The 24,022-nt window shown below is 41.4% G+C and overlaps 2 protein-coding genes across 4 annotated transcripts; one reads left to right on the top strand and one right to left on the bottom strand.

Annotated features, from left to right (window-relative positions):
• Window positions 1-1,283: 1,283 nt before the first annotated feature.
• zcchc9 (zinc finger, CCHC domain containing 9) lies at window positions 1,284-9,091 on the bottom strand. 3 transcript variants are annotated; one of them, XM_047371795.1, is made up of 6 exons: window positions 8,946-9,091; window positions 5,862-6,264; window positions 3,064-3,214; window positions 2,874-2,988; window positions 2,479-2,547; window positions 1,284-1,944 (listed from the first exon to the last, which is right to left on the bottom strand). In XM_047371795.1, the coding sequence occupies exons 2-6, from the start codon at window positions 6,246-6,248 to the stop codon at window positions 1,941-1,943; spliced, it is 726 nt and encodes a 241-aa protein (XP_047227751.1). In that variant the 5' UTR covers window positions 6,249-6,264; window positions 8,946-9,091; the 3' UTR covers window positions 1,284-1,940. The 3 variants fall into 3 exon arrangements, with proteins under 3 accessions (XP_047227751.1, XP_047227749.1, XP_047227750.1); XM_047371793.1 differs by having other exon boundaries at window positions 2,896-2,988; XM_047371794.1 differs by having other exon boundaries at window positions 2,896-2,988; window positions 8,929-8,988.
• A 475-nt stretch (window positions 9,092-9,566) lies between these two features.
• LOC124872106 (zinc metalloproteinase nas-4) lies at window positions 9,567-23,696 on the top strand. Its single transcript, XM_047371796.1, has 9 exons — window positions 9,567-9,725; window positions 9,918-9,977; window positions 11,857-11,906; window positions 20,176-20,245; window positions 20,338-20,455; window positions 20,623-20,795; window positions 21,314-21,395; window positions 22,879-23,000; window positions 23,521-23,696. The coding sequence occupies exons 1-9, from the start codon at window positions 9,671-9,673 to the stop codon at window positions 23,553-23,555; spliced, it is 765 nt and encodes a 254-aa protein (XP_047227752.1). The 5' UTR covers window positions 9,567-9,670; the 3' UTR covers window positions 23,556-23,696.
• Window positions 23,697-24,022: the final 326 nt, after the last annotated feature.

The raw sequence follows: 24,022 nt of genomic DNA, 5'->3' as shown, positions 1-24,022 counted from the left end.
TGGTCTGATTCACTCCAAAATAAATATGGTTGATCTTTGACAACCCCCAACCTCTATTAGATTACATTGGAATTTGGATCAACAGCGCCCCCTAGGACACTTCAAGGGCTATATCTCCCTCATACATAATCGGATCCACTTGAAATGTAGTATACATGATCATGAGTTATTGATGGACATGTTGACACAGTCAACTGATCACATCACTTTAGCCCCGCCCACAAACAAACATGTGTGTCCAGCTCCCATCTGGAAGGTTCGATTTACTCCAAATTTTGAATGCTTCTTGTCAGACCAAAACTCTGCATGACGAAGATCATATGACATGTTGTTCACTGTGCCACTTATTGGCGACGTGTTGAAGTGAAGCGGTGTCATCGTCAGTGGTGCGTAGGAGGCGATGCCAGTCTCCTGCGGTCGCTGCACAGGCTGAGTTGCGAGGACCTTCAATGCAGCTTGCAGCTTTAATTATTATTATTAATGTTCTATGCTAAAAGTCGTTGGTGCAAGAATCTGAAAATGTACATAAACAATACCTTTATCAAACTATTTTTGATTTGTGTTTAAAAATATGTCTTTGTTATTCCAAACATATTTGTTGGGCGGAAAATTGTGCTTATATACCAAAGATCACCGTAAAAGTGTTTGCAATTTTCACAAAGTGAGTCAGTCAAAAAAACTGACAGCAACCTAGTAGGAAATCAAATTAGATGATTCTGCATCATTTTGTAATTGAACTAGATTTTTTGCTACATCATGACAAAAGCAAAATGTATTTTCCATAACTCTTCCCACATTTTAAACTCAATCAAGATGAAACTCTGTGGGCGTGGCTGATATGCTATCTCACATTTGACCTTTGAACTCAGTGAATTTGAAAGATTTTGTAATCGTGGTGGTAATTTGGCACAACAGCAAATAGTTTAGGTCCACTTGATAGGAATCTGTTATGGGAAAAGCTTCCAAAACCATTAAAAGTTCACCAATTATAGTAAACAATTCATTCACAGGCTTCTGGTGTAGAAGCTCTGAATGCTCTTGCAGGGTGAAGAGTCATAAGGTATGTATCTAGACAAGAAAAGAGCAATGGTAAGGTGTCTGTAACATAATGTCCTTGTGGAGCTTGAAGTTACACTTTCTCATTTTTTAACCTCCCACTGTGGCAACAACCTAAGCAGAAAAACACTTTGGAGACTTCTGCTTCTGTCGAGATGTAACACCAAACCTCTGCCAAACGAAACCCACATTGAACTCCAACATATCAAAACTGATTGGTCACTTGCTTAGCAAATTGTAGACATTTATTTTGTACTGTATATGGGTTTAGGAGTTCTGAAATTTACTTTAAATCATAGTTCCAGTCCATCTCTATTAAAAATGCTGTTCAGATGATGTCTGATTAAATGAAATTAGTAAATGCCTTCTGCAGATGTACATAAACACCATCTGTACACAGCTCCAGTAAGGCTATCATGTTTGTTTATGTTGACAAAATGCTGCGCTGCTTCTGAACCTAAATATTGTTCCAAGATCTGACGTGCTGCAGACTAACTAAAGACTGCCCTCCTCTGGTTGTAGCAGGTATAATGATCTATTTGGTAAAATGTCTCCAAAAGTCAGCAAGCATTCAGACCCTACCTTACTCCATGATAATTCATCTCAAACACATCATGTAAGCTAACATCACAGGAAACATTTAAACAAGCAGCTCAAACAAAAAACTTTACAGAACTTCAGTGCCTTTGAAGGCTCATTAGTTTGTTTCTTAGAGTCCACCAGGTGACGAAGACCAGCTTTCCATTGAGAGTCTGAGTCCTGCTCCAAAGTCCCATCAGAAGGTTATCACTTTGGGTGCCTTGGGTTTGGCTTTCTTCACTGGAATGTGAATGTCCTCCAGGTCGGCGCTCATATTGTTGGACAACCAGCCCAGAGTCACTGAGTTAGCTGGAAGGACAAAACAGGTAAATATGGATGATTACAGTGTCTTTCTTTACACATCAAAACCCCAGAAGACTCATTATTGTAACTGAACGTGATGAACATCGTTCTTTTATTAGTTCTGAACAATCAGAACTTTAAAATTCTGGGCCTGTGGTCAGGAAACTCCCCAGATCTTAAACCCACTGAGAACCTGTGATCAGTTCTTCAAAAGCAGGAGAAGAAACAAAACCCAACAAACTGTGACCAACTTCAAGCCCTGGGATAACAAGAATGGGTCAGAGTTTGGATCAGAAGCTAAATCCAGCATACTGGGGGAAACTGCTGAAGGCTTTCTACAAATATTACCTCTATGTGAAAAACTCGAAATATTTATTAATTAAAGTCTCTAAAACTTCTGAAACGTTTAACTGTTCTTCTACGTAAAAATCTTGATCATAATTTGAAAGATTGAACCTCTGTCCTTACCAACCGAGACAGAGAGGAACAGTTGTAGTCTGTAAGCTTGTTAAACAGCAGCTTGAAGTAAAACACACTCACTCGCTGCCTGGTGCTCTGGACAGTCCTTCTGAAAATGTTCCACTGAACCACAAACACGACAGCTGCCTCCTGCAAACACACAAATTATTGGTTTATAAGAAAAACAGCATGACGGTAATGATATCTTCAAATACATATGGCAGAAATATTTAATAGCATGCTATATTTAACAGCAGAGGTAAACACTGTCAGTCACATCTTAGCAAAATACCCTCATATAGAAGGACACAATGAGTATTTCCACAGTTAGACTGTTTTAAATTCTATGAAATATTCTGAATGTACCATTTAACATGAAACATTTAGTTCCACTTTTAAGGTTTTTCAGCACACATAAGCAGCTGTGTCTTTAAAACCCTGTTATCGGTTTAAACACTATATACGTACGTACGTACGTGTGTGTGTGTGTGTGGACACCTTGTGCATAGAGTCCTTTGGGATTGTCAGGGCAGGAGCGTGACAAGTGTCCAGTCTGACCACAGATAAAGCACTTGGCATACGGGTATTCACCTGAGGGAGAGAGCACAATTACAACAGCTACACATGCACATGTAGGGTTAGGCTTAGTCCAGCTGAGGGCCTCACCCAGAGCCGGGTCCACTTTGGCTCTGCACTTATGGATCTCGTGTTCGGTGGAGCCGCAGCGAAAGCAGATGCCTCGGCCCATCTCCTCGTCTCTGTCAGCTTCGGGACAGTCGGCCAAACCGTGACCGGGCTTCCTGCAATTAAAGCACACCTGTGGAGAGAGAGAGAGAGAACACCCCTTTACCTACATCAGCCAATAAGGTTAAGTTTTATTTTACAATTCCATGGATGCTTTCTGTATGCTGAGGTTTAGTTTTGGCAAGCTGGGAGCTGCTATAAAAACATGTCAGATATTAGGCCTGCGCCATCGGCTGTTTTCTTGAAACTAACAGTTACAGGATAGTGGCTAAAGGTGCTCTGGCTAGATTAAACCACAGTGTAACTTTTTGACCTACATGCAAAATGCTGTGTGGAGGAAAACTATTGCTGCACACCACGCTGAAAACCCTAGCAACATTGGTAAAACAGTAGTACTGGCTGTGGGGATGCCTTTCTTCTGCAGGGTCAAGGAAGCTAGTCAGAGCTGATAGGAAGAAGGATGGAGCTAAATCCAGGACAATCCTGTTGGAGGCTGCAAATCACTGGAGACTGAGGCCGAGGTTCACCTTCCAGATGAATGACCCTAAATATACAAGCAGAGCTACAATGGAATGGTTTACATCAAAGACTAGTCTTGTGTTAGAATGGCCCAGTCAAAGTCCAAACCTAAAACTAACTGAGAATCTGTGGAAAGACCTTAAAACCTAGCATCCAATCTGACTGACCTTGAGTTATATTGCTAAGAGCGGGCAAAAAAAGGCCTACAGAAGTTAAAGGCTGGTATTGACCCAGAGATAGTTAAGGGAAAAGTGGTTCTACAGTTTATTGAATCAGGGGGGCTGAATATAAATGCATGTCACATTTATTAGGTTATTTTTTCACCCGTCTATCATTTTCCTTCCACATTTCACATAATTATGCACTACTTTTGCCAAAAGTTGTCGCCTATCTGCCTTGAGTCACATATGAACTTAAGTGACATCCCATTCCTAATATTAGTCAATATGACATTAGTCCACCCTTTGCAGCTAAAACAGATTCAGCTCTGGCAATTCCTGGGAATTTTCAACCATTAATTTAGAAGCACATTTGTGAGGTCATAGACTGATGCTAGACAAGCAGGCCTTTCTCTCAGTCTCTGCTCTAATTCATGACAAAGGTGTTCTGTTTGGCTGAGGTCAGGACTCTGGGCCAGTTAAGCTCATCCACATCAAACTCTCTCATCCATGTTTTTATGGACCTTGCTTTGTGCACTGGTGCACAGTCATGTTGGAAGAGGAAAGGGCCATCTACAAACTGTTCTCACAAGGTTGGGAGCATGGAATTGTCCAACATCTCTTGGTATGCTGAAGCATTCAGAGTTCCTTTCACTGGAACTCAGGAGCCAAGCCCAGCTCCTGTAAAACAGCCCCACAGCATAATCCCCCCCCCACCAAACTTTACACTTGGTGCAATGCAGTCAGACAAGTACTGTTCTCCTAACAACCTTCAAACCCAGACTCGTACATCAGACTGGCAGGTAGAGAAGTGCAATTTGTCACTCCAGAGAATGGATCTTCAGTGCTCTAGAGTCCACTGGCAGCATGGTGTATTCACACCAGGAAAGTCCTTTGGTCCACTTGTTTGGTCCGGACCAAAAGCGAACTTTATTTTTTTCATTTGGTGCGGTTTGTTTTCACATTGTACTTTTTGCAAGTGAACTATTACTTGTAAACAAAGCCACGAGGGTGACGATCATGGCTCCCATTGGACAGAAATGATGGGGGCGGGACAGATGACAGACCCAGACATGTAGGAAAACAGCTGTAGACATGCTGCGTGCAGCACCTCTGTTCTGCATATTTGTGCCGTTATTACAGCTGCAATATTATTGTGAGGGTGAAGAGCAGCTCATTCAACACAGACTTTGAGACGTTCCATTTATAATGTTGGAACAGCGTTGGAGAATGCGTGCTGAACGCCGACGTTCTCTACGTGCAACAAGCCAGTAGCGTTGCTAAGCAACACACAGCTTATCAGGTATGATTACCTTACAACACACACCTTTGCTAGCGGCTACGGTGGCTTTTTATGTCCAAAGAGACGTACGCTTTTTGGAGTTGGTTCGGATCGGGACCGGTTTGTATTCAGACCATCAGCGAACCGTACCAGAGTCCATTTGGAAGCAGACCGAGACCACCTCAAAAGTGGGTCTCGATCCAGTTGTTTGGTCATGACCAGGGTTTGCTTGAGTGTATTCACACCTGCACAAAAGGTCCGGACCAAGGGGGGAAACGAACTCCGGTCCGTTTAAAGCGGACCAAAAGTGGCAAGTGTGAATACACCCTAACACTACTGCATCTGACGCGTTTCATTACAATTGTTGATGTATGACTTGGGTGCAGCTGCTCGGCAACAGGGACCCATCCCATGAAGTTTGCTACGCCCTGTTCTTGAGCTAATCTGAAGGCCACATAGGGTTTGGTGGTCTGTAGGGCCTGACTAAGTCGGAGACCTCTGCACACCATGTTGGAAGTCACTGAGCTCCTGAGGGCGACCCATTCTTCCACAAATGTTTGTAGAAACAGTCTGCATGTTTAGGTGCTTGATTTATACACCTGTGGCCATGGAAGTGAGTGGAAAACCTTTGGCAATTTAGTGTACACTGAAGTTTGTAACGTGACAAAAGCGAAAAAATTTAAAGTGAACAAAGACTTTTACAAGGTACCGTACAAATGCAGCCTTAAATTGAAACAATCTTTGACTTCAGTGTAACTCACCATCTTATTCTTCTTGTCCGTCTGCCTCTTTACCCTCCTGTCCTCTCTCCTCTTGTCTCTCTTCAGGGCCACCCCCACCTTCTCCCTGAGCTCCAGTTCTGATTCCTTCTCTCCTTCCTTTCCTAGAGGCAGGGCCTGTCCACTCTGCTTCAGGTACTCCAGGAACCCATTTACATCCTCACTGATAAATTCTTTCTTTTTGCGGTTAGGCTTCTTCCCAGAACTGCAAGTGTTTCTTAAAGGGTCCCTCTGATCTTGTGAAGCCCCAGCAGAGCGACTTCCATCTCTTCCTGCTCCTCTTCTTCCGGCTGCTCTAAGCTGATTCCAGGGAGTTGCCTCAGCTGCTTTGTGTTTGTGGACGTTATTGGCTCTCGCCCACCTCGTCATGGCTTCAAAGGAACGACTAAAAACAGCAGAAAAACATTAAACTTTTTAAACTAATGAAGCTCTTGGCAATGTCTTTATATGTGTCTAATCACTCTGCACAACCATTTAACCACAAGGTGATTCTTATGTCAAAATTAGTCTTTTAATTATTGATCTTTTAAGTGGACCATGGTCTTGATATATTTTAAAGGACTTTAAAAAAGGAATAATTTTCCATAAGGGCTTTTCACCAATCAGGCTCCTCCTGGCTGACACAGAGCACAAAGGAGCTATAACCATTAATGTTTCACTTTTCCTTCCTACAGAAAGGACTCCTGGATCAGTGCTTCTTTGTTCTCTTTGTGTCTGCTCTGTTCTCTCTAACCTCCAGTCGGTCGTGGCAGATGGCCGCTCACACTGAGCCTGGTTCTGCTGGAGGTTTCTTCCTGTTAAAAGGGAGTTTTTCCTCTCCACTGTTGCTACATGCATGCTCAGTATGAGGGATTGCTGCAAAGTCAACGCCAGTGACTGTCCACTGTCTCTATATGCTCATCCAGGAGGAGTGAATGCTGCAAGTCACTGACTGGATGCAATCTGCTGGGTTTCCTTAGACAGAAAAACTTTTTAACCGACTTCAATAATAAACTGAATCTGACTGTCTGATAATTAGGATTAATTTAAATGTATGTACCTGACTTGAAATCTGTATGATTCGATTGAATTGGCGCTATATAAATAAAACTGAACTGAATTATTATGGCTGACGGCCTAACTGGTGAAAACAAGATAAATATAAATATAATGAGTGCTAAGAAAACCACGCGAAACAAAAAACGAAATGATAAAGTCACAGTGTCACGCTGTGCTGTTGACGACGAACTATATCTGAAGTGAATTTTATCGACGGAGCTATAATACAGGTCCTTCTCAAAATATTAGCATATTGTGATAAAGTTCATTATTTTCCATAATGTCATGATGAAAATTTAACATTCATATATTTTAGATTCATTGCACACTAACTGAAATATTTCAGGTCTTTTATTGTCTTAATACGGATGATTTTGGCATACAGCTCATGAAAACCCCAAATTCCTATCTCACAAAATTAGCATATCATTAAAAGGGTCTCTAAACGAGCTATGAACCTAATCATCTGAATCAACGAGTTAACTCTAAACACCTGCAAAAGATTCCTGAGGTCTTTAAAACTCCCAGCCTGGTTCATCACTCAAAACCCCAATCATGGGTAAGACTGCCAACCTGACTGCTGTCCAGAAGGCCACTATTGACACCCTCAAGCAAGAGGGTAAGACACAGAAAAAATTTCTGAACGAATAGGCTGTTCCCAGAGTGCTGTATCAAGGCACCTCAGTGGGAAGTCTGTGGGAAGGAAAAAGTGTGGCAGAAAACGCTGCACAACGAGAAGAGGTGACCGGACCCTGAGGAAGATTGTGGAGAAGGGCCGATTCCAGACCTTGGGGGACTTGCGGAAGCAGTGGACTGAGTCTGGAGTAGAAACATCCAGAGCCACCGTGCACAGGCGTGTGCAGGAAATGGGCTACAGGTGCCGCATTCCCCAGGTCAAGCCACTTTTGAACCAGAAACAGCGGCAGAAGCGCCTGACCTGGGCTACAGAGAAGCAGCACTGGACTGTTGCTCAGTGGTCCAAAGTACTTTTTTCGGATGAAAGCAAATTCTGCATGTCATTCGGAAATCAAGGTGCCAGAGTCTGGAGGAAGACTGGGGAGAAGGAAATGCCAAAATGCCAGAAGTCCAGTGTCAAGTACCCACTGTCAGTGATGGTCTGGGGTGCCGTGTCAGCTGCTGGTGTTGGTCCACTGTGTTTTATCAAGGGCAGGGTCAATGCAGCTAGCTATCAGGAGATTTTGGAGCACTTCATGCTTCCATCTGCTGAAAAGCTTTATGGAGATGAAGATTTCATTTTTCAGCACGACCTGGCACCTGCTCACAGTGCCAAAACCACTGGTAAATGGTTTACTGACCATGGTATCACTGTGCTCAATTGGCCTGCCAACTCTCCTGACCTGAACCCCATAGAGAATCTGTGGGATATTGTGAAGAGAACGTTGAGAGACTCAAGACCCAACACTCTGGATGAGCTAAAGGCCGCTATCGAAGCATCCTGGGCCTCCATAAGACCTCAGCAGTGCCACAGGCTGATTGCCTCCATGCCACGCCGCATTGAAGCAGTCATTTCTGCAAAAGGATTCCCGATCAAGTATTGAGTGCATAACTGTACATGATTATTTGAAGGTTGACGTTTTTTGTATTAAAAACACTTTTCTTTTATTGGTCGGATGAAATATGCTAATTTTGTGAGATAGGAATTTTGGGTTTTCATGAGCTGTATGCCAAAATCATCCGTATTAAGACAATAAAAGACCTGAAATATTTCAGTTAGTGTGCAATGAATCTAAAATATATGAATGTTAAATTTTCATCATGACATTATGGAAAATAATGAACTTTATCACAATATGCTAATATTTTGAGAAGGACCCGTATTATCACTGTGGCTGAGAACGTAACCTAACCCACAGAGAGGGCTGTTAGCGCCGCATGTTGTCGGCACATGTCAGCTGAGTGGTTGTTAGCCACCAGGAAAAGCCTCTGATATAAAAACCATCAAAAAAATGTCTATTGATAAAATAAGACTGTAAATATTCTCAAACCTTACAAATGAGTCAACGTTACCTTGAGACGTTTCAGAGGCCTGTAGTTTTAAGGAAAGAGATATTTGTCTTCCTCTTCTTCTTTCTACGGGTGTCCGACGACGTTATACATTAATACCGCCACCACCTGGTAGGAAGTTTCTGTTAGGACTGGAGCCTCCTAGACCTGATGATGGCAAGTCGCAGGGTCCTTGTTACTCGATTAGCAAAACAAACCGATTGTAATAATTCTTTATAATATTTAGAAACACTAAAGTATGACTCTCTAAAATATCAACTTATTTAGAAGCAATAATATAACATATATACCACAATAATGGATTGAATGTCATGCAACAACTGTGATTGGGTTAACTTGTGTTTCAGTAAGGACCAAGATCCTGAGTTAAAGCTCTTATCATGTCTGTAAGATCATTTCAGTCAATTCTCTCAGGTAAAAGACCAAGTCTGTGAATCCAACAATACATCATAATAATTATTATTAGTAGTATTACTTGTAGTAGTAGTAGTGGTAGTAGTAGTAGTAGTTGTAGTAGTACGAGGCTCCCAATAGAAGAATTAAACTCCTCCCTGGCCACTCATTGTCACATCTAGCCGAGTCTTGTGCTGGCAAACCAAAAAGGAGCGTACCTGCTTCAATCTATAAAAGGAAGTGGATCTAAGGCTCTTTTGAAGAAGGTTGCAGGTCCCAGCTTATTTCACTTCATGTGATAACATTGGGAGTGGTGCTGGAAGCTTTAGAGGAACATGCTGCTTCTGATCTTCCTAGTGGCACTAGTGTTTGCTGAATATGGGGAAAATGGTAAGAACTCACTGTTTATTGCTGTACTGCTATTATTTTTTTTAGGGAAAAAACATAATACCCTGCTGCTTTTGTGTAACTGTAAATGCCAATTCCCTAGGTAAACCAGGTATACCTTATTATGATCAAAGCTTACCTCAATCAGTGTCTTTAGTTCTGAACTGTTGATTGTATGAAGATGTTTTTCCATAGTGCCTTTGATTGATATCCAAACATTACAAAACCTGACCTATCATCCAGAGACATTAGAAGGTAAGTCCACACTGTGTTTGGTTTCCATTTAAGTTTATTTTTATGTCAGTCTTGGGGTAGAAAAAAAAAAACATGGTTTCAAGTGTTGACCTTTCATGTTCATCGTATGTTTTGAGGCATTACTAGCAACTGAGGGGATGAAAAAATTTATATTAAAACTTCTTGCAGATACCTTAAGGCTACTTTTTATCTGATGTTGAGGCTGACAATTGCAGTAAAAATACTGTTCATTTGCTTTTAGAAAACCTGTAGAAATGCTTTCAGAAATTAGAAATAAGTGTATTGAAATACTAACTTTTAATTTTAGAAGGCACACTTTTTCAGAAATATTTTTAAACTTTGTCCTTGCTATTGTTAACAGCTTGTCCTCAGGTGTAGTTCCTGCAAATTCAAAACATTCTGTTGTTCAACCCCCACTTAAAAAACCTGCTCTAGAGCCCACAATTCTTGGCAATTATAGGCCAATTTCTAAGCTACCCTTCATTTAAAAAAATTACTGAAGTTGGTTTATGATCAGTTGATGGCCTTTTTAGAAGAGCAGGATGTTTTAGAGGTTTTCCATTCTAGTTTTAAAACCTTACACAGCACTGAATCTGCTCCTTTTTTTTTTTTTTAGTTTTTAATATATTTTTAGCTACAAATTCTAGTGACTGTGTGGTTCTTGTCCTTTTGGATTTAATTGCTGCTTTTGATGTGGTAGACCACACAATTTTACACTTACGTTTAGTGCAGTGGGTAGGCATCAGGGATACACCAATGGAGTGGTTCAGATCATACCTGAAAAATTGAACCTTCTGTGTTAGCCTCAGTGACCATGTGTCATCCTCTGATCCACTACCATGTGGTGTGCCACAGGGCTCGGTTTTAGGCCCTCTTCTTTTTTCCCCTATATCTGCTTCCACTTGGCTCCATACTGAGAAAGCATGGTGTGCTCTTCCACTGCTACGTTGATGATGGACAGGTTTATATTCCGCTCAAAAAGAAGGATAGAAACAGTGTTCATTTACTGCTAAACTCTCTTGAAGGCTAACAGGCCTGGATGGCTCTCGGTTTTTTAAAGTTCAATGAGAGTAAGACAGGTCATGGTATTTGGTGGCACCACTAAGACTCCCCCTATTGAGATAGGTTATCTAGCCCAGTACAAGAAATGAACTGTCACAAACCTTGGCGTTAAGTGGATGCTGATCTTAAATTTGCCTGCCAGATTAGGGCAGTGGTCAAATCAAGCTTTTGTCATTTAAGACTGTTGGCCAAAATATTCTTCTTACGATGCACTTTGAGACTGTAATCCATGGCTTCATTATTACTCAGCTGGATTACTGTAATGCACTTTATGTGGGGTCAGTGGTTCCTCTATTGCCCAGCTTCAGAGAGTGCAATATGCTGCAGCAAATCTCTTATCTGGCACTTGCAAACGTGAGCACATTTCCCCCATTTTAGCCGTGCTCCATAGCTCCCTGTGCATTTCAGAATTCATTTTAAAGTTCTTTTATTTGGTTTTAATGCTCTTCATGGCCTTGCTCCTTATGTTTCTGAGCTGCTGCACTATCATGAATCCTTCTGTTCTCAGGTCAGCTGATCAGTTGCTCCTTAGTGTGGCCAAAACAAAATGTAAGTTAAGGGGATCACGCTTTTGCTGTGGCAGCTCCTAAAATGTGGAATGACCTACCCTTGCACATTAGACAGGCTACATCTGTTTTTAAATCGCTTCAAAGTAATCTCTTTGGATCTTGCATATCTATAGTATTTCAAATGACTGAACAATGGCAAAACACAAACCTATTTCAGAGCTGTACCTTAAGGCTTACAGATTAACTTTCTTTTTGTTAATCCAAAATTGCAATGTAAGGAATTTAAAATTGCATGAATGTTTTCCCAGAGCTCCTGTCTGACCAAAATACATTGGATGAGGGAGACCTGCTGATGTTGGTGAGTAAAAACATGCAACACTTATTGGAGTTTTGATTTGTTATAAGGTGCAATTTTTAAATCCGCAAGCTGTCAGAAGCACAAAATACTTGTCTGTACAGACTTTGATATCTGGTCTTGCCTACTGGTGTAAAAAAATAAATCTACACTCCCCTTTATGTAGACCTAGAGTTTATGGTCTAGAAATTCTGGGTATTTCAGTCTATAATAGACTGGTCATTATAATTTTGCCATTTCCTTTTTAACATTTTGCCTAATGCCTCCCTTCTATTCACTGTTCCAGCACCATACGGCTCCACTCGATCTTGCTCTAGTCCACACGAAAGCCATCGTTTCTGTTGACACACTGACTGTTGTAGTTATGGGTGAAGCCACACCTCCAGACGTCAGCTTCCTGCGTTGTGCCTCTAAAACATATGTTCTGCCTTTTTACTCTCTTATTGGGCAGTGTGAGTGTACCAAATTGGAGAAGTTTCAAGTACAAACACTCACTGCTGCACACCATGTCCTCAAACAGTTATTTCGAACCACCAAGGCTTTTGGTTTGACCTGTTCCGGCTATTGTGGGCCTTAGTATTTCTGTAATTGCTCTCAAGCTTTTTGAGCTTTTCCTAGCTCTGCGGTGTACACTAAAATCTGTGGCCTTTCATTTCTCAGCTACCTCAGCGAACACCCTTTCATCCCGCTGACATATGGCTGACTACAATCATGGGGTACAGGGTGGACCAGATTGTCGCTGTCCTACATAGCTGCCTGTCACTCCTTTTCAAAAGTTGGACGCGGCAGCCGGCAGGAATAAAATGTCTATCTACATGGTAAATTAGAAAATGCTTTGCAGTCTGGACAAAATGCTTTCTGGGTGTGGATTTGGACTGGAGTCTGGGATTTGGGGACCCCTGGTTTATGGTGTAAATGTGATCTGACCTGAATTTGACATAGCTACCAGGTATATACTTCAAGCTTGAGCCAAACACCTTCCTGTAGCCAGGTTTAGGTTGCATTGAGGGATACAGTAAAGTAAATGAACCGATAAACAATGGCGGTGTGTCTTTTCGTAAAGTATAAAGCCTTATGCAACCTTTTAAGACGCCCTCTCAAAATCATCCAGTATAAATCAGATAATTTTGCCTGAAATGCTGCTGAACAAAACCCACTACCACTGTTTTCTAATAGCTCAGAACCTGGCACCTGGTTTCTGTAATTACATTTGGTACGAAAGCCAGACACCCTTACCCTTGACCATCAACTAGAGGTTGACAACATCTCATGCTCTTTAGAAGTTGACTTTTTGTCTGTTTAGACATGGCATCTCACTCTTCTTGAAGGGCAACCCTCAGGTCATTGAGACTCTGGGGTACAGATTTATGTGCCTCTAGATGGTGTTTTAGCTGATCCTATATTTTTTCTATGGAATGGGGTCTGGATCAAGTGGAGGCCACTCCATTCAAGGCGCCCCAGTCTCCTGCAGCCATTCCCTAATGATGCGATCTCGATGAGCTGGAGCAATGTTGTCCATGAAGATAAAATTAGCCCTGTGTTGTTCATGCAGGGGCACAATGACTGGATTAATGATGTTGTTAAGGTAGTATGGGCCTGCACTGTACCATGCACAAAGTGTAGGGCAGGTGAGTATTGACTATAGACACACCTGCCCAAACCAACTGCATGCCATTTTCAAATTCACTCATGAGTGATTCACGGAATGGGTTTCCATAGCCAAGCAGTTACTTTAAATCACCAAATTCATTGGATGCAGTGGTGTAAAACATACTGCCACTGGACTTGAGGGCAGGTGCCTGGAGGAGGGTGCTTACCTGACTGCATTGTGTCAAGAGTAAAGTTTGGTGAGAGAGGGCTTTGGTGTGGGCTGTTTTTCTTGAGTTGGGTTCAACCCCTCAGTCCAGAGAAGGAAATTATTAACACTGAAGTATATGAAGAGATTTTGAATAATTTCATACTCTTGACTTTGTGCAAACAATTTGAGGAAGCCCCTCTCTTTTCCAACATGGCTACACACAAGTTCAAAGCAGCAGATGAGGAATTTGTTTTGGCAATATAGTGTCATGTTACCACTGAAAGCACTGCTTTTGTTATAGTACAAGTTCATGTTTTGTGGAAACAGATGACCCTTTTCCTGTGTATTTCTCAATGCCCATCAGTCAGTAGCGGGTTTTCCTCCATTCCTTCCTTGGCTAAAAATAAACTTGCAGCGGAGTAGTGTAATTATACTTCCCAATGTACAGTGCCTTGCCACATTTGAGGCTTCAAACATAAAGATATAAAATTCAAATTTTTTGTGAAGAATCAACAACAAATGGGACACAATCGTGAAGTGGAATGAAATTTATTGGATGTGTCAAACTTTTTTAACAGATAAAAAATTGAAAAGTGGGGCGTGCAATATTATTTGGCCGCCTTGCGTTAATACTTTGTAGCGCCACCCTTTGCTGCAGTTACAGGTGCAAGTCGCTTGGGGTATGTCTCTATCAGTTTTGCACATTGAGAGACTGAAATTCTTGCCCATTCTTTCTTGCAAAACAGCTCGAGCTCAGTGAGGTTGGATGGAGAGCGTTCGTGAACAGCAGTCTTCAGCTCTTTCCACAGATTTTCAATTGGATTCAGGTCTGGACTTTGACTTGGCCATTCCAACATCTAGATACGTTTATTTGTGAACCATTCCATTGTAGATTTGGCTTTATGTTTTGGATCATTGTCTTGTTGGAAGATAAATCTCCGTCCCAGTCTCAGGTCTCTTGCAGACTCCAACAGGTTTTCTTCCAGAATGGTCTTGTATTTGGCCCCATCCATCTTCCCATCAATTTTGACCATCTTCGCTGTCCCTGCTGACAAAAGCAGACCCAAACCATGATGCTGCCACCACCATGTTTGACAGTGGGGATGGTGTGTTCAGGGTGATGAGCTGTGTTGCTTTTACGCCAAACATATCGTTTTGCATTGTGCCCAAACAGTTCGATTTTGGTTTCATCTGACCAGAGCACCTTCTTCCACATGTGTGGTGTGTCTTCCAGGTGGCTTGTGGCAAACTTAAAACGTGTCTTTTTATGGATATCTGAGAATTGGCTTTCTTCTTGCCACTCTTCCATAAAGGCCAGATTTGTGCAGTGTATGACTGATTGTTGTCCTATGGACAGACTCTCCCACCTCAGCTATAGATCTCTGCAGTTCATCCAGAGTGATCATGGGCCTCTTGGCTGCATCTCTGATCGGTCTTCTCCTTGTTCGAGATGAAAGTTTAGAGGGACGGCCGGGTCTTGGTAGATTTGCAGTGGTCTGATACTCCTTCTATTTCAATATGATTGCTTGCACAGTGCTCCTTGGAATGTTTAAAGCTTGGGAAATCTTTTTGTTTCCAAATCCGGCTTTAAACTTCTCCACAACAGTATCTTGGACCTGCCTGGTGTGTTCCTTGGTCTTCATGATGCTCTCTGCGCTTTGAACAGAACCCGGAGACTATCACAAAGCAGGTGCATTTATACGGAGACTTGATTACACACAGGTGGATTCTATTTTTGTTTTTTATCTGTTAAAAAGTTTGACACATCCAATAAATTTCATTCCACTTCATGATTGTGTCCCACTTGTTGTTGATTCTTCACAAAAAATTTGAATTTTATATCTTTATGTTTGAAGCCTGAAATGTGGCAAGAGGTTGAAAAGTTCAAGGGGGCCAAATACTTTCACAAGGCACTGTATGTTTGATTGATCATCACATTTCCTGATGTCCTCAAAGTAGTTGGTCTAGGTGGTTTTCCTTGGCCTTAACAAACTCTCTTGTTTTTTTACATTGGAAAATAACTGAATTATTTACAGCATCACAGTGATGGAGTTTGTCTTTCATACTTTGCAACCTTTTGACAAACAGAATAGTTCAATCGACGTGCTATGGGAGGTTGTGAAATGGGTGTGATGACACTCTAATCTAGTACCTCCTATTCATCAACTAGCTGTGCCTTTGTTGATTTGTTGAAAGTATACTTGGAATTAGGTTTAAACTGTTACACCGGTTACACAAGGTTACACCATGCTCACGGTGTAACTTTGAGTAGTAATATAATAATAATAATAATAATAATTAATAAAAGCTGCAAGCAGCATTGAAGGCCCTCGCATCTCAGCGCAACTCGGCCTGTGCAGCGGGAGCTTGGCATCATCAGCTGCACGCCACCAATTTGGCCACTGTTCACTTCCAAATGTCACCACTAAGGGGGACTGTGAGCGACATGTCAAATGATCTTCGGTCAGGGTTCTGGTCTAGCGAGAAGCATTCAACATTTGAAGTAAATCGGACCTTCCAGATGGAAGCTGCACTCATTTGTTTATTAGTGGGCGGGGCTAAAGTGATGTCATCAATTGACTGTGTCAACATATCCATTAACTCATGATCATGTATACTACATTTCAAGTGGATCTGATGATGTATGAGGGAGATATAGCCCTTGAATTGTCCTAGGGGGTGCTGTTGATCCAAATTCCAACGTAATCCAATAGAGCTGTTTCGGGGTTGTCAAAGATCAACCATATTTATTTTGGAGTGAATCGGACCATGCATGTGTAATTTAGAGCCAATCGTATTGCCGTGGCGTCACATCAGAATTCGCCACGCCGCCACTGCCACACCCTGACACTAAACCAGTCAGTACTGTCTTAGACCATCATGTTATCTGTTACTTGGGACAGTTTCACATTGATTAGGTGAAGAACATCACAAATTGACTCTCTAAAGGAAAACATGACACTTCCTGTTCTCACGGGGCGGGGCTTCGATGATTTCAGCATCTGATCAGTGAAAATTGTTCAGGGCCAGAGGTAGATCAATCCTAGAAGGTTTCTGTGACTTTCCTTGTAGGAGCTATATCAATTTCGTCTTTTATGGCCAGAAGTCATATTTTGAGGCAGGGCCACACCCACACGCTTTCATGTATCAAAAAGCTTTTGATAACTTTTGATCCCCAATGCCTGAAGAGTATACTGAGTGATTTTGAAGTCTCTAAGTCAAAAACTGTAGGAGTTCGCTCAAATATGCGGGCTAGAAAGGGGAAATCCGGGGTCAAAATGGCAACTTCAATCCAAAATGGCCGACTTCCTGTTTGGTTTGGATCAACACTCCAAGAGACTTTTTTGTAGGTCCTCAGAAGTTATATATCTGTACCAAATTTCAGATTCCTCGGTCAACGCATGGCTTGGGGCTGATTTTTAAAAAATGTTCTAGTGGACGAATTAGGCCACGCGCACCAAATATGTCATCAGATCTCTGTTGGGGACTGGACTAGGATCAATCACATTGAATTTGGTGCAGATCAGATGATGTATGTGGAAATTAAAGCCAAACGTATGGCCATGGCATGACATCACACTTTGCCGTGCCACCACGGCCACACCCTTTTATGAAAAGTCACTGTGCTTCAAATGAAGTTAGACCATCTAGTTATCTGTCTTCTGACACTGTTTCAAGTTGATTGGGTCAAGAGGGTCAGAGAGGCACCTTTCTAAGTGGAAAAAATTGACTTCCTGTTGTCAGGGGGCGTGGCTTTCATGATATCATCATTTGAACAGATAGAATTGTTGGTGACCTGAGAGGGATCAATAATTCATGTTTGGTGTATTTCAGCTAATTTATGTGAAAGTTATTGCTGTTCAAAATTTGCGGCCAGGAGGCTAACTTTGAGGCCTTGTCCCGCCCCTTCAACATGCTCAAAAAGTCACAATTTTGATAACTTTTAATCCCCTTTGCCTTAACTACATACTGACCAAATATGAAGCCGGTAGCTCAAAATCCCTAGGAGGATTTCGTTAAAGTTCGACATGTATGAAGAGTGAAAAACGTCCAAAAATTACCCTTTGACCCAAAATGGCCAACCTCCTGTTAGTTTTAGGGCATACCCCCAAGAGACTTTTTTTCATGATTTGGGGAGATCTAGCTATGTACCAAATTTCAACTCTCTAGGACTTACCAGTTGGCCTATCTCACTTTAGGGGGCGCTATAGAGCCCTTTGGCCACACCCATTTCCAATTTCATTAAAAACCTTATATTTCACTAGGGGGACAATTTTGGGAAAAGTTTGAGTTTTTGTATATGTTTAGGCCCCCAAAAAGGCAATTAATTTGTCGCCAGAATAATAATTAGAAACGGAGCAATTACAATAGGCCTTTGCAGGCCTTCCTGCTCGGGCCTAATAAAGCCAAGATATGAACCAAATGTAGAACATGAGCCAATTGTCATTAGTCAAAACAAAAGCAACAATTATCCTTCCTGCTGCTGAAATAACACAGCAGTAATAGTCTAAAATACATTTAATTTGGTCTATAGAATTTCAGCTTACCATTTTTAAGTGCTTATTGAGCAAAGTATACATATAAAAGTTCTCCTCTTGCAGTATAACGAGCTAATATGAGCTGACTGATTAGTTAGGCTAGCTACCTGGGTAGCCAGGCTGCACTCTGCTGCTGAACAGAGATGTGGTCTACCAACTGTAATCTTTAAAACAGCTTAACCTTAAGAGTTATACAGTATCCCATGAAGGTGAGTCCAACCCTCACATTTGTATACAAGTATATTCTATCTATTTGAGACAACAATGAAGATATGAAACTTTGAAACAATGTAAAGGAATCATTGTACAACTTGCATAACAGTGTAAAATTGATGTCCCCTCAAAGTAACTTGACAGTCATTAATGTTTAAACTGTTGGCAACAAAAGTGAGTACAACCCTAGGTGAAAATGTCCAACTTGTGCCTAATTGGCCATTTTCACAGTATCATACAACTTGTTGGTGTCTAGGGTGTGAATGAGGAGCAGGTGTGTAAATTTGGTGTTATCGCTCTCTCTGTCATATGGGTCACAGGAAGTTCAACATGGCACCTCACAGCAAAGAACTCTCTGAAGATCTGAAAATAATTGTAGCTATACATAAAGATGATCTAGGCTAGAAGAAGATTGCCAACACCCTGAAACTAAGCTGCCGCACAGTGGCCAAGACCATACAGTGGTTTAAATGTCGCAGGGCAGTATTCCAACATAATGACCCTAAATGACCACTGCCTTGTTAAAGAAACTGAGGGTAAAGGTGCTGGTCTGGCAAGCAAGTCTCCAGGCCTTAGTCCCATTGAGAATCTGTGGGGCGTCTTCAAACGAAAGGTGGAGGAGTGAAGATCTCTAACATCCACCAGCTCCATGATGTTTTCATAGAAGAGTGGAAGAGGATTACAGTGGCAACCTCTGAAGCACCAGTGAATTTCATGCCCAGCAGAGATAAAGCAGTGCTGAAAAATAATGGTGGCTACATAAAACATTGACACTTATGGCACAATTTGGACATTTTCACTTAGGGCTATACTCACTTTTATTGCCAGTGGCTTAGACATTATTGGCTGTGTTGAGTTATTTTGAGGGAACAGCAATTTACACTGTTATACAAGCTGTACCCTGACCTAATTGTATCAAAGTGTCATATCTTCATTGTTCCATGAAAAGATATGTTTATAAAAATGAGAGGTGCTGCTTTAGTTTCCATGCCAGTGAATGTCTATGCTTTTCACATCTGGAAATTTCTCCAAGCAGTCACATTAATTTGTTTTGGGTAGGTGAAAGGAAATTATTTTAAATTTATTTTTTATTTTTTGAAAACTCCGTTGCCTGCGGACTAGTTGTGCTAAGCAGCAAGCGAGGAAGGGGTTATGCTACTGTTTTGTGCAGTCGGACAACATGGCCACTCTGAACACTTCTCTGGCATTAAGAGGACCTTCAGCTGTACCAACAATGTGAATCGGGTACTTTTCAAAAACAGGTCTAAACCTTGTTACTGGCAACTGGCACATGCCTGCTTGGAATAGCCAGAAAAGTCATCCTTTCAAGTGACGTAATATTGGATCCTTGAGATATTTCATACATTTGAATGTTGAATTTTGGGTAAGATACGCAAAACCCAAGCAGCAATTCCCAATGTCACACAAAATGCATATTGGCTTAATTCTACATTGCCTTTGGATTTTAGAGTCTACATGAATGGTTTTGTCTAGTTTGTCCTATGTGATGGACTGGTGACCTGTCCTCTGTGTACCCTGCCTTGGCCACTGACTGCCAGAGATGGGTGCCAGCCCCCCCGGTGATTCAGAGTAGGAAAAAGCGGGTATAGAAAATGGATGAAAATGTGTTTTAGACCCAGCTATCTACTCTTGCTGGCAAAAGAATTTTAAGACAACGTTGTCAGCTGGACACCTACACTTATAACCCACATTTGCTTTGCAGAAGGACAGGAACGCAGTGGGACCTTTTTGGCCAACCACAGACTTGCCATATGATGTCCAACCAGATATAAGTAGGTGCCTTGCATCAGCAGAATAAATCGGGGAGCACCAATCACAAAGCTTTGTTTAACATAACTGAGTTTTTTTTTTTGTTTTTTTAAAGACCATAGAATGAACCATATCATTGCTGCCATGAAGATGGTGTCTGAACATACCTGTATAACTTTCCACAGACGAAACCCCTCTGAGAAAAACTATGTGCTCTTCCAGACTGGCAATGGGTATGTAGAATTTTCAGCCAGGTTTCTGGCATTTCATTTAACCCGGTTAGACCACCAATAAAACACATACTCTGGCTACAAAGGGGAGGTTTGGGTTCAGATTCAGATGATTTTCTCCAATGAACTCTCTGATTCTGTCTGAATGTGCCTCATCTGTCTCCCCTTAGTTGTGCTTCACACGTGGGCTTCATCGGGGGCCAGCAGCATGTGTATGTTGCACCATCTTGCAGTGTGGGCAACATTGCTCATGAGATCCTTCACACTCTTGGGTTCCAACATGAACACACCAGGTTGGACCGGGACAAGTTTATCAATGTTGTCCAGAGTAATATCATCCCAGGTAACTTCTCAGATTTTTTTGTATCGTGACAAACTGTTTTTTCTAAGTTTGAAAATAATTTAAATCTAACCTAAAGTAACTTTTGAATCTTTCTCAATTAAAAAAAAAGTTGAAAATTTCCTTCCAACGAAGCAATTATTCTGGTCATCATGGATGTATTTTCTTGGCATTGGTAAAACATACCCATATGCTCCAGAACAGCAAACTGTCAAAATGCCTGCTTTATTAGGGAAGGTAATGGCACCAGCTATGAAAGGATCAAGGATGTGCTTTACCTTTGGGACAACTGTTCCATTTTTGGAGTGGGATCTTTGTCTAGTACAGTTGGGATGAGTAGTTTTAGAAACTTTTACTGTGATTGTACATTTTGATAAGTTAGATCATGGATTCAAGTCCACTTTAGGCCAGCATGGAATTAAATTTTCTTTTTACCTCGTAAACTACTGCTGGTTTTAAAGGATTGTGTGGCTTAGAATTCAATTTTTGATGTGTATAAAGTTGGTTCAAATATGTTTCAGGGATGGAGAAAAACTTCAGAAAGCTTGATGGGCAAACATTTAATATTCCATATGACTACACTTCGATAATGCACTATGGACGGTAAGGTAGTGGAAAAAAAATGCTTATTTGGTACAATTTTCTTTTCTCTGTAAAAATTCTATGGATGCATGAACATATTCATTTTATTCTTTATTTTATGTCTTCTAAGTTTTTATATATGTATATACAGGGGTTGGACAATGAAACTGAAAGACCTGTCATTTTAGTGTGGGAGGTATCATGGCTAAATTGGACCAGCCTGGTAGCCAGTCTTCATTGATTGCACATTGCACCAATAAGAGCAGAGTGTGAAGGTTCAATTAGCAGGGTAAGAGCACAGTTTTGCTCAAAATATTGAAATGCACACAACATTATGGGTGACATGCCAAAGTTCAAAAGAGGACAAATTGTTGGTGCACGTCTTGCTGGCGCATCTGTGACCAGGACAGCAAGTCTTTGTGATGTATCAAGAGCCACGGTATCCAGGGTAATGTCAGCATACCACCAAGAAGGACGAACCACATCCAACAGGATTAACCGTGGACACAAGAGGAAGCTGTCTGAAAGGGATGTTCGGGTGCTAACCCGGATTGTATCCAAAAAACATAAAACCACAGCTGCCCAAATCATGGCAGAATTAAATGTGCAACTCAACTCTCCTGTTTCCACCAGAACTGTCCATCGGGAGCTCCATAGGGTCAATATACAAGGCCAGGCTGCTATAGCCAAACCTTTGGTCACTCATGCCAATGACAAAAGTCGGTTTCAATGGTGCAAGGTCGCAGATCTTGGGCTGTGGACAATGTGAAACATGTATTGTTTTCTGATGAGTCCACCTTTACTGTTTTCCCCACATCCAGGAGAGTTACGGTGTGGAGAAGCCCCAAAGAAGCATACCACCCAGACTGTTACATGCCTAGAGTGAAGCATGGGGGTGGATCAGTGATGGTTTGGGCTGCCATATCATGGCATTCCCTTGGCCCAATACTTGTGCTAGATGGTCGCGTCACTGCCAAGGACTACCAAACCATTCTTGAGGACCATGTACATCCAATGGTTCAAACATTGTATCCTGAAGGCGGTGCCGTGTATCAGGATGACGATGCACCAATACACACAGCAAGACTGGTGAAAGATAGGTTTGATGAACATGAAAGTGAAGTTGAACATCTCCCATGGCCTGCACAGTCACCAGATCTAAATATCATTGAGCCACTTTGGGGTGTTTTGGAGGAGCGAGTCAGGAAACGTTTTCCTCCACCAGTATCACGTAGTGACCTGGCCACTATCCTGCAAGAAGAATGGCTTAAAATCCCTCTGACCACTGTGCAGGACTTGTATATGTCATTCCCAAGACGAATTGACGCTGTATTGGCCACAAAAGGAGGCCCTACACCATACTAATAAATTATTGTGGTCTAAAACCAGGTGTTTGTTTCATTGTCCAACCCCTGTATTTGTACTTAATGTCTGTATGTCAGAGTCTTGTTTGTGCACACAATCTTGGACAGTAGGGCTGATACTGATTATTCATTCCTGTCAGGGGCTTTTTTTCCTCAAACGGAGAGCCCACCATCATCCCAAAGAAAGACGTAAAGGACATGGGACAGAGAGATAGACTGGCGAAGACAGACATAAAAAAGGTTATACTTCTCTACAACTGTGGTATGTACCATTGTTTACCTGCTATTGAGGTGAATTATGGTCCTATTAATTTGGGTATAGTTTTAAAGGGTATGAATGACTGTTTCCAATGACTTTGATTGAAGGATGGTGTCACCTCAACAAAACACAAACCATTAAAACATTCAGACATTGGTGCATGTAACTCCTTTTAGGTACTTGTTGGACATATGGTGGATTTATGAGATAAACAGAGGTTTGTCGGTAATACTTTCAGCTTGTGTTTCAGCTAGTTTAAAAGGATTGTAGAAGTATGGTTTCTACAACAGGATAGTGGACCTATTGATGAGCCAGCATACAGAAACATTTGCTTTTTTAAATCTTATTTTGAAGCTGTAAAATCAACAAATGTTTTGAGAAAGCATTGAATATAACCTGTTGTCTCTTGTATGTGTTTTTTCTTTGTTCACATGTTCAGAGTTTAATTTAGCCTGTGGAGTGGCAAAAGGTTTGTAGGATGTACTGTTGGACTGAAAACTGACAGTTTTGTTTTTTTCCCTAGATTCTATAATATCAAATACCACAGCGAAAAGCTGAATGACCTTTTTTCTCCTCTTGCCTCCTGGAGCACCTGAACTAAACCATCAGAGGGGGTGGTGACACCAGCAGAGTACAGAACCTTAACTGATCTTAATTGCCTTTTTCTTAATTCAAAATAAAAAACAATTGCAACCTGAATTTGAATGTATTTATTTTGTTTTGTTCATGCATGTAGTCCTGACAGCTTTGGCAAGCATTGATGGTGGGTTTGGTTGCCTTTTTCTGTCGGGGCAGATTTGCTCCAAAAAAGGGGATAGTGGAATTTTCTCCCTGTTGTGTTACTAATTTTTGGTCAGATGAACTAAAATATAATTTCCCTCCTAAATTCAAGTGCATGTCTGTATGTAGATGTAGTAACCTTCATCACAAGTGGTTTACCTCAATAGATGTCGTGTGTATGCCTTTCCATCCATACTGGTGCTGTTGAAACCGTTTCCAGTGTGTAAATCTCTTCATCTTTTCCT

The sequence above is a fragment of the Girardinichthys multiradiatus genome, chromosome 8 (genome assembly GCF_021462225.1).
Source record: "Girardinichthys multiradiatus isolate DD_20200921_A chromosome 8, DD_fGirMul_XY1, whole genome shotgun sequence".
NCBI classification, from domain to species: Eukaryota; Metazoa; Chordata; class Actinopteri; order Cyprinodontiformes; family Goodeidae; genus Girardinichthys; species Girardinichthys multiradiatus.
This window is presented reverse-complemented; position numbering and strand designations above follow the sequence as displayed.

Coding starts and splice junctions, on each gene's coding strand:
- zcchc9 (XM_047371793.1), bottom strand. CDS start 6,248: ATGACGAGGTGGGCGAGAGCCAATAACGTCCACAAACACAAAGCAGCT. Junction 3,215..5,861: donor CGGACAAGAAGAATAAGATG/GTGAGTTACACT, acceptor CTCTCTCCACAG/GTGTGCTTTAATTGCAGGAA. Junction 1,945..2,478: donor TCCAGAGCACCAGGCAGCGA/GTGAGTGTGTTT, acceptor TTGTCCTTCCAG/CTAACTCAGTGACTCTGGGC.
- LOC124872106 (XM_047371796.1), top strand. CDS start 9,671: ATGCTGCTTCTGATCTTCCTAGTGGCACTAGTGTTTGCTGAATATGGG. Junction 20,796..21,313: donor CCAGAGTAATATCATCCCAG/GTAACTTCTCAG, acceptor AATATGTTTCAG/GGATGGAGAAAAACTTCAGA. Junction 21,396..22,878: donor TCGATAATGCACTATGGACG/GTAAGGTAGTGG, acceptor CATTCCTGTCAG/GGGCTTTTTTTCCTCAAACG.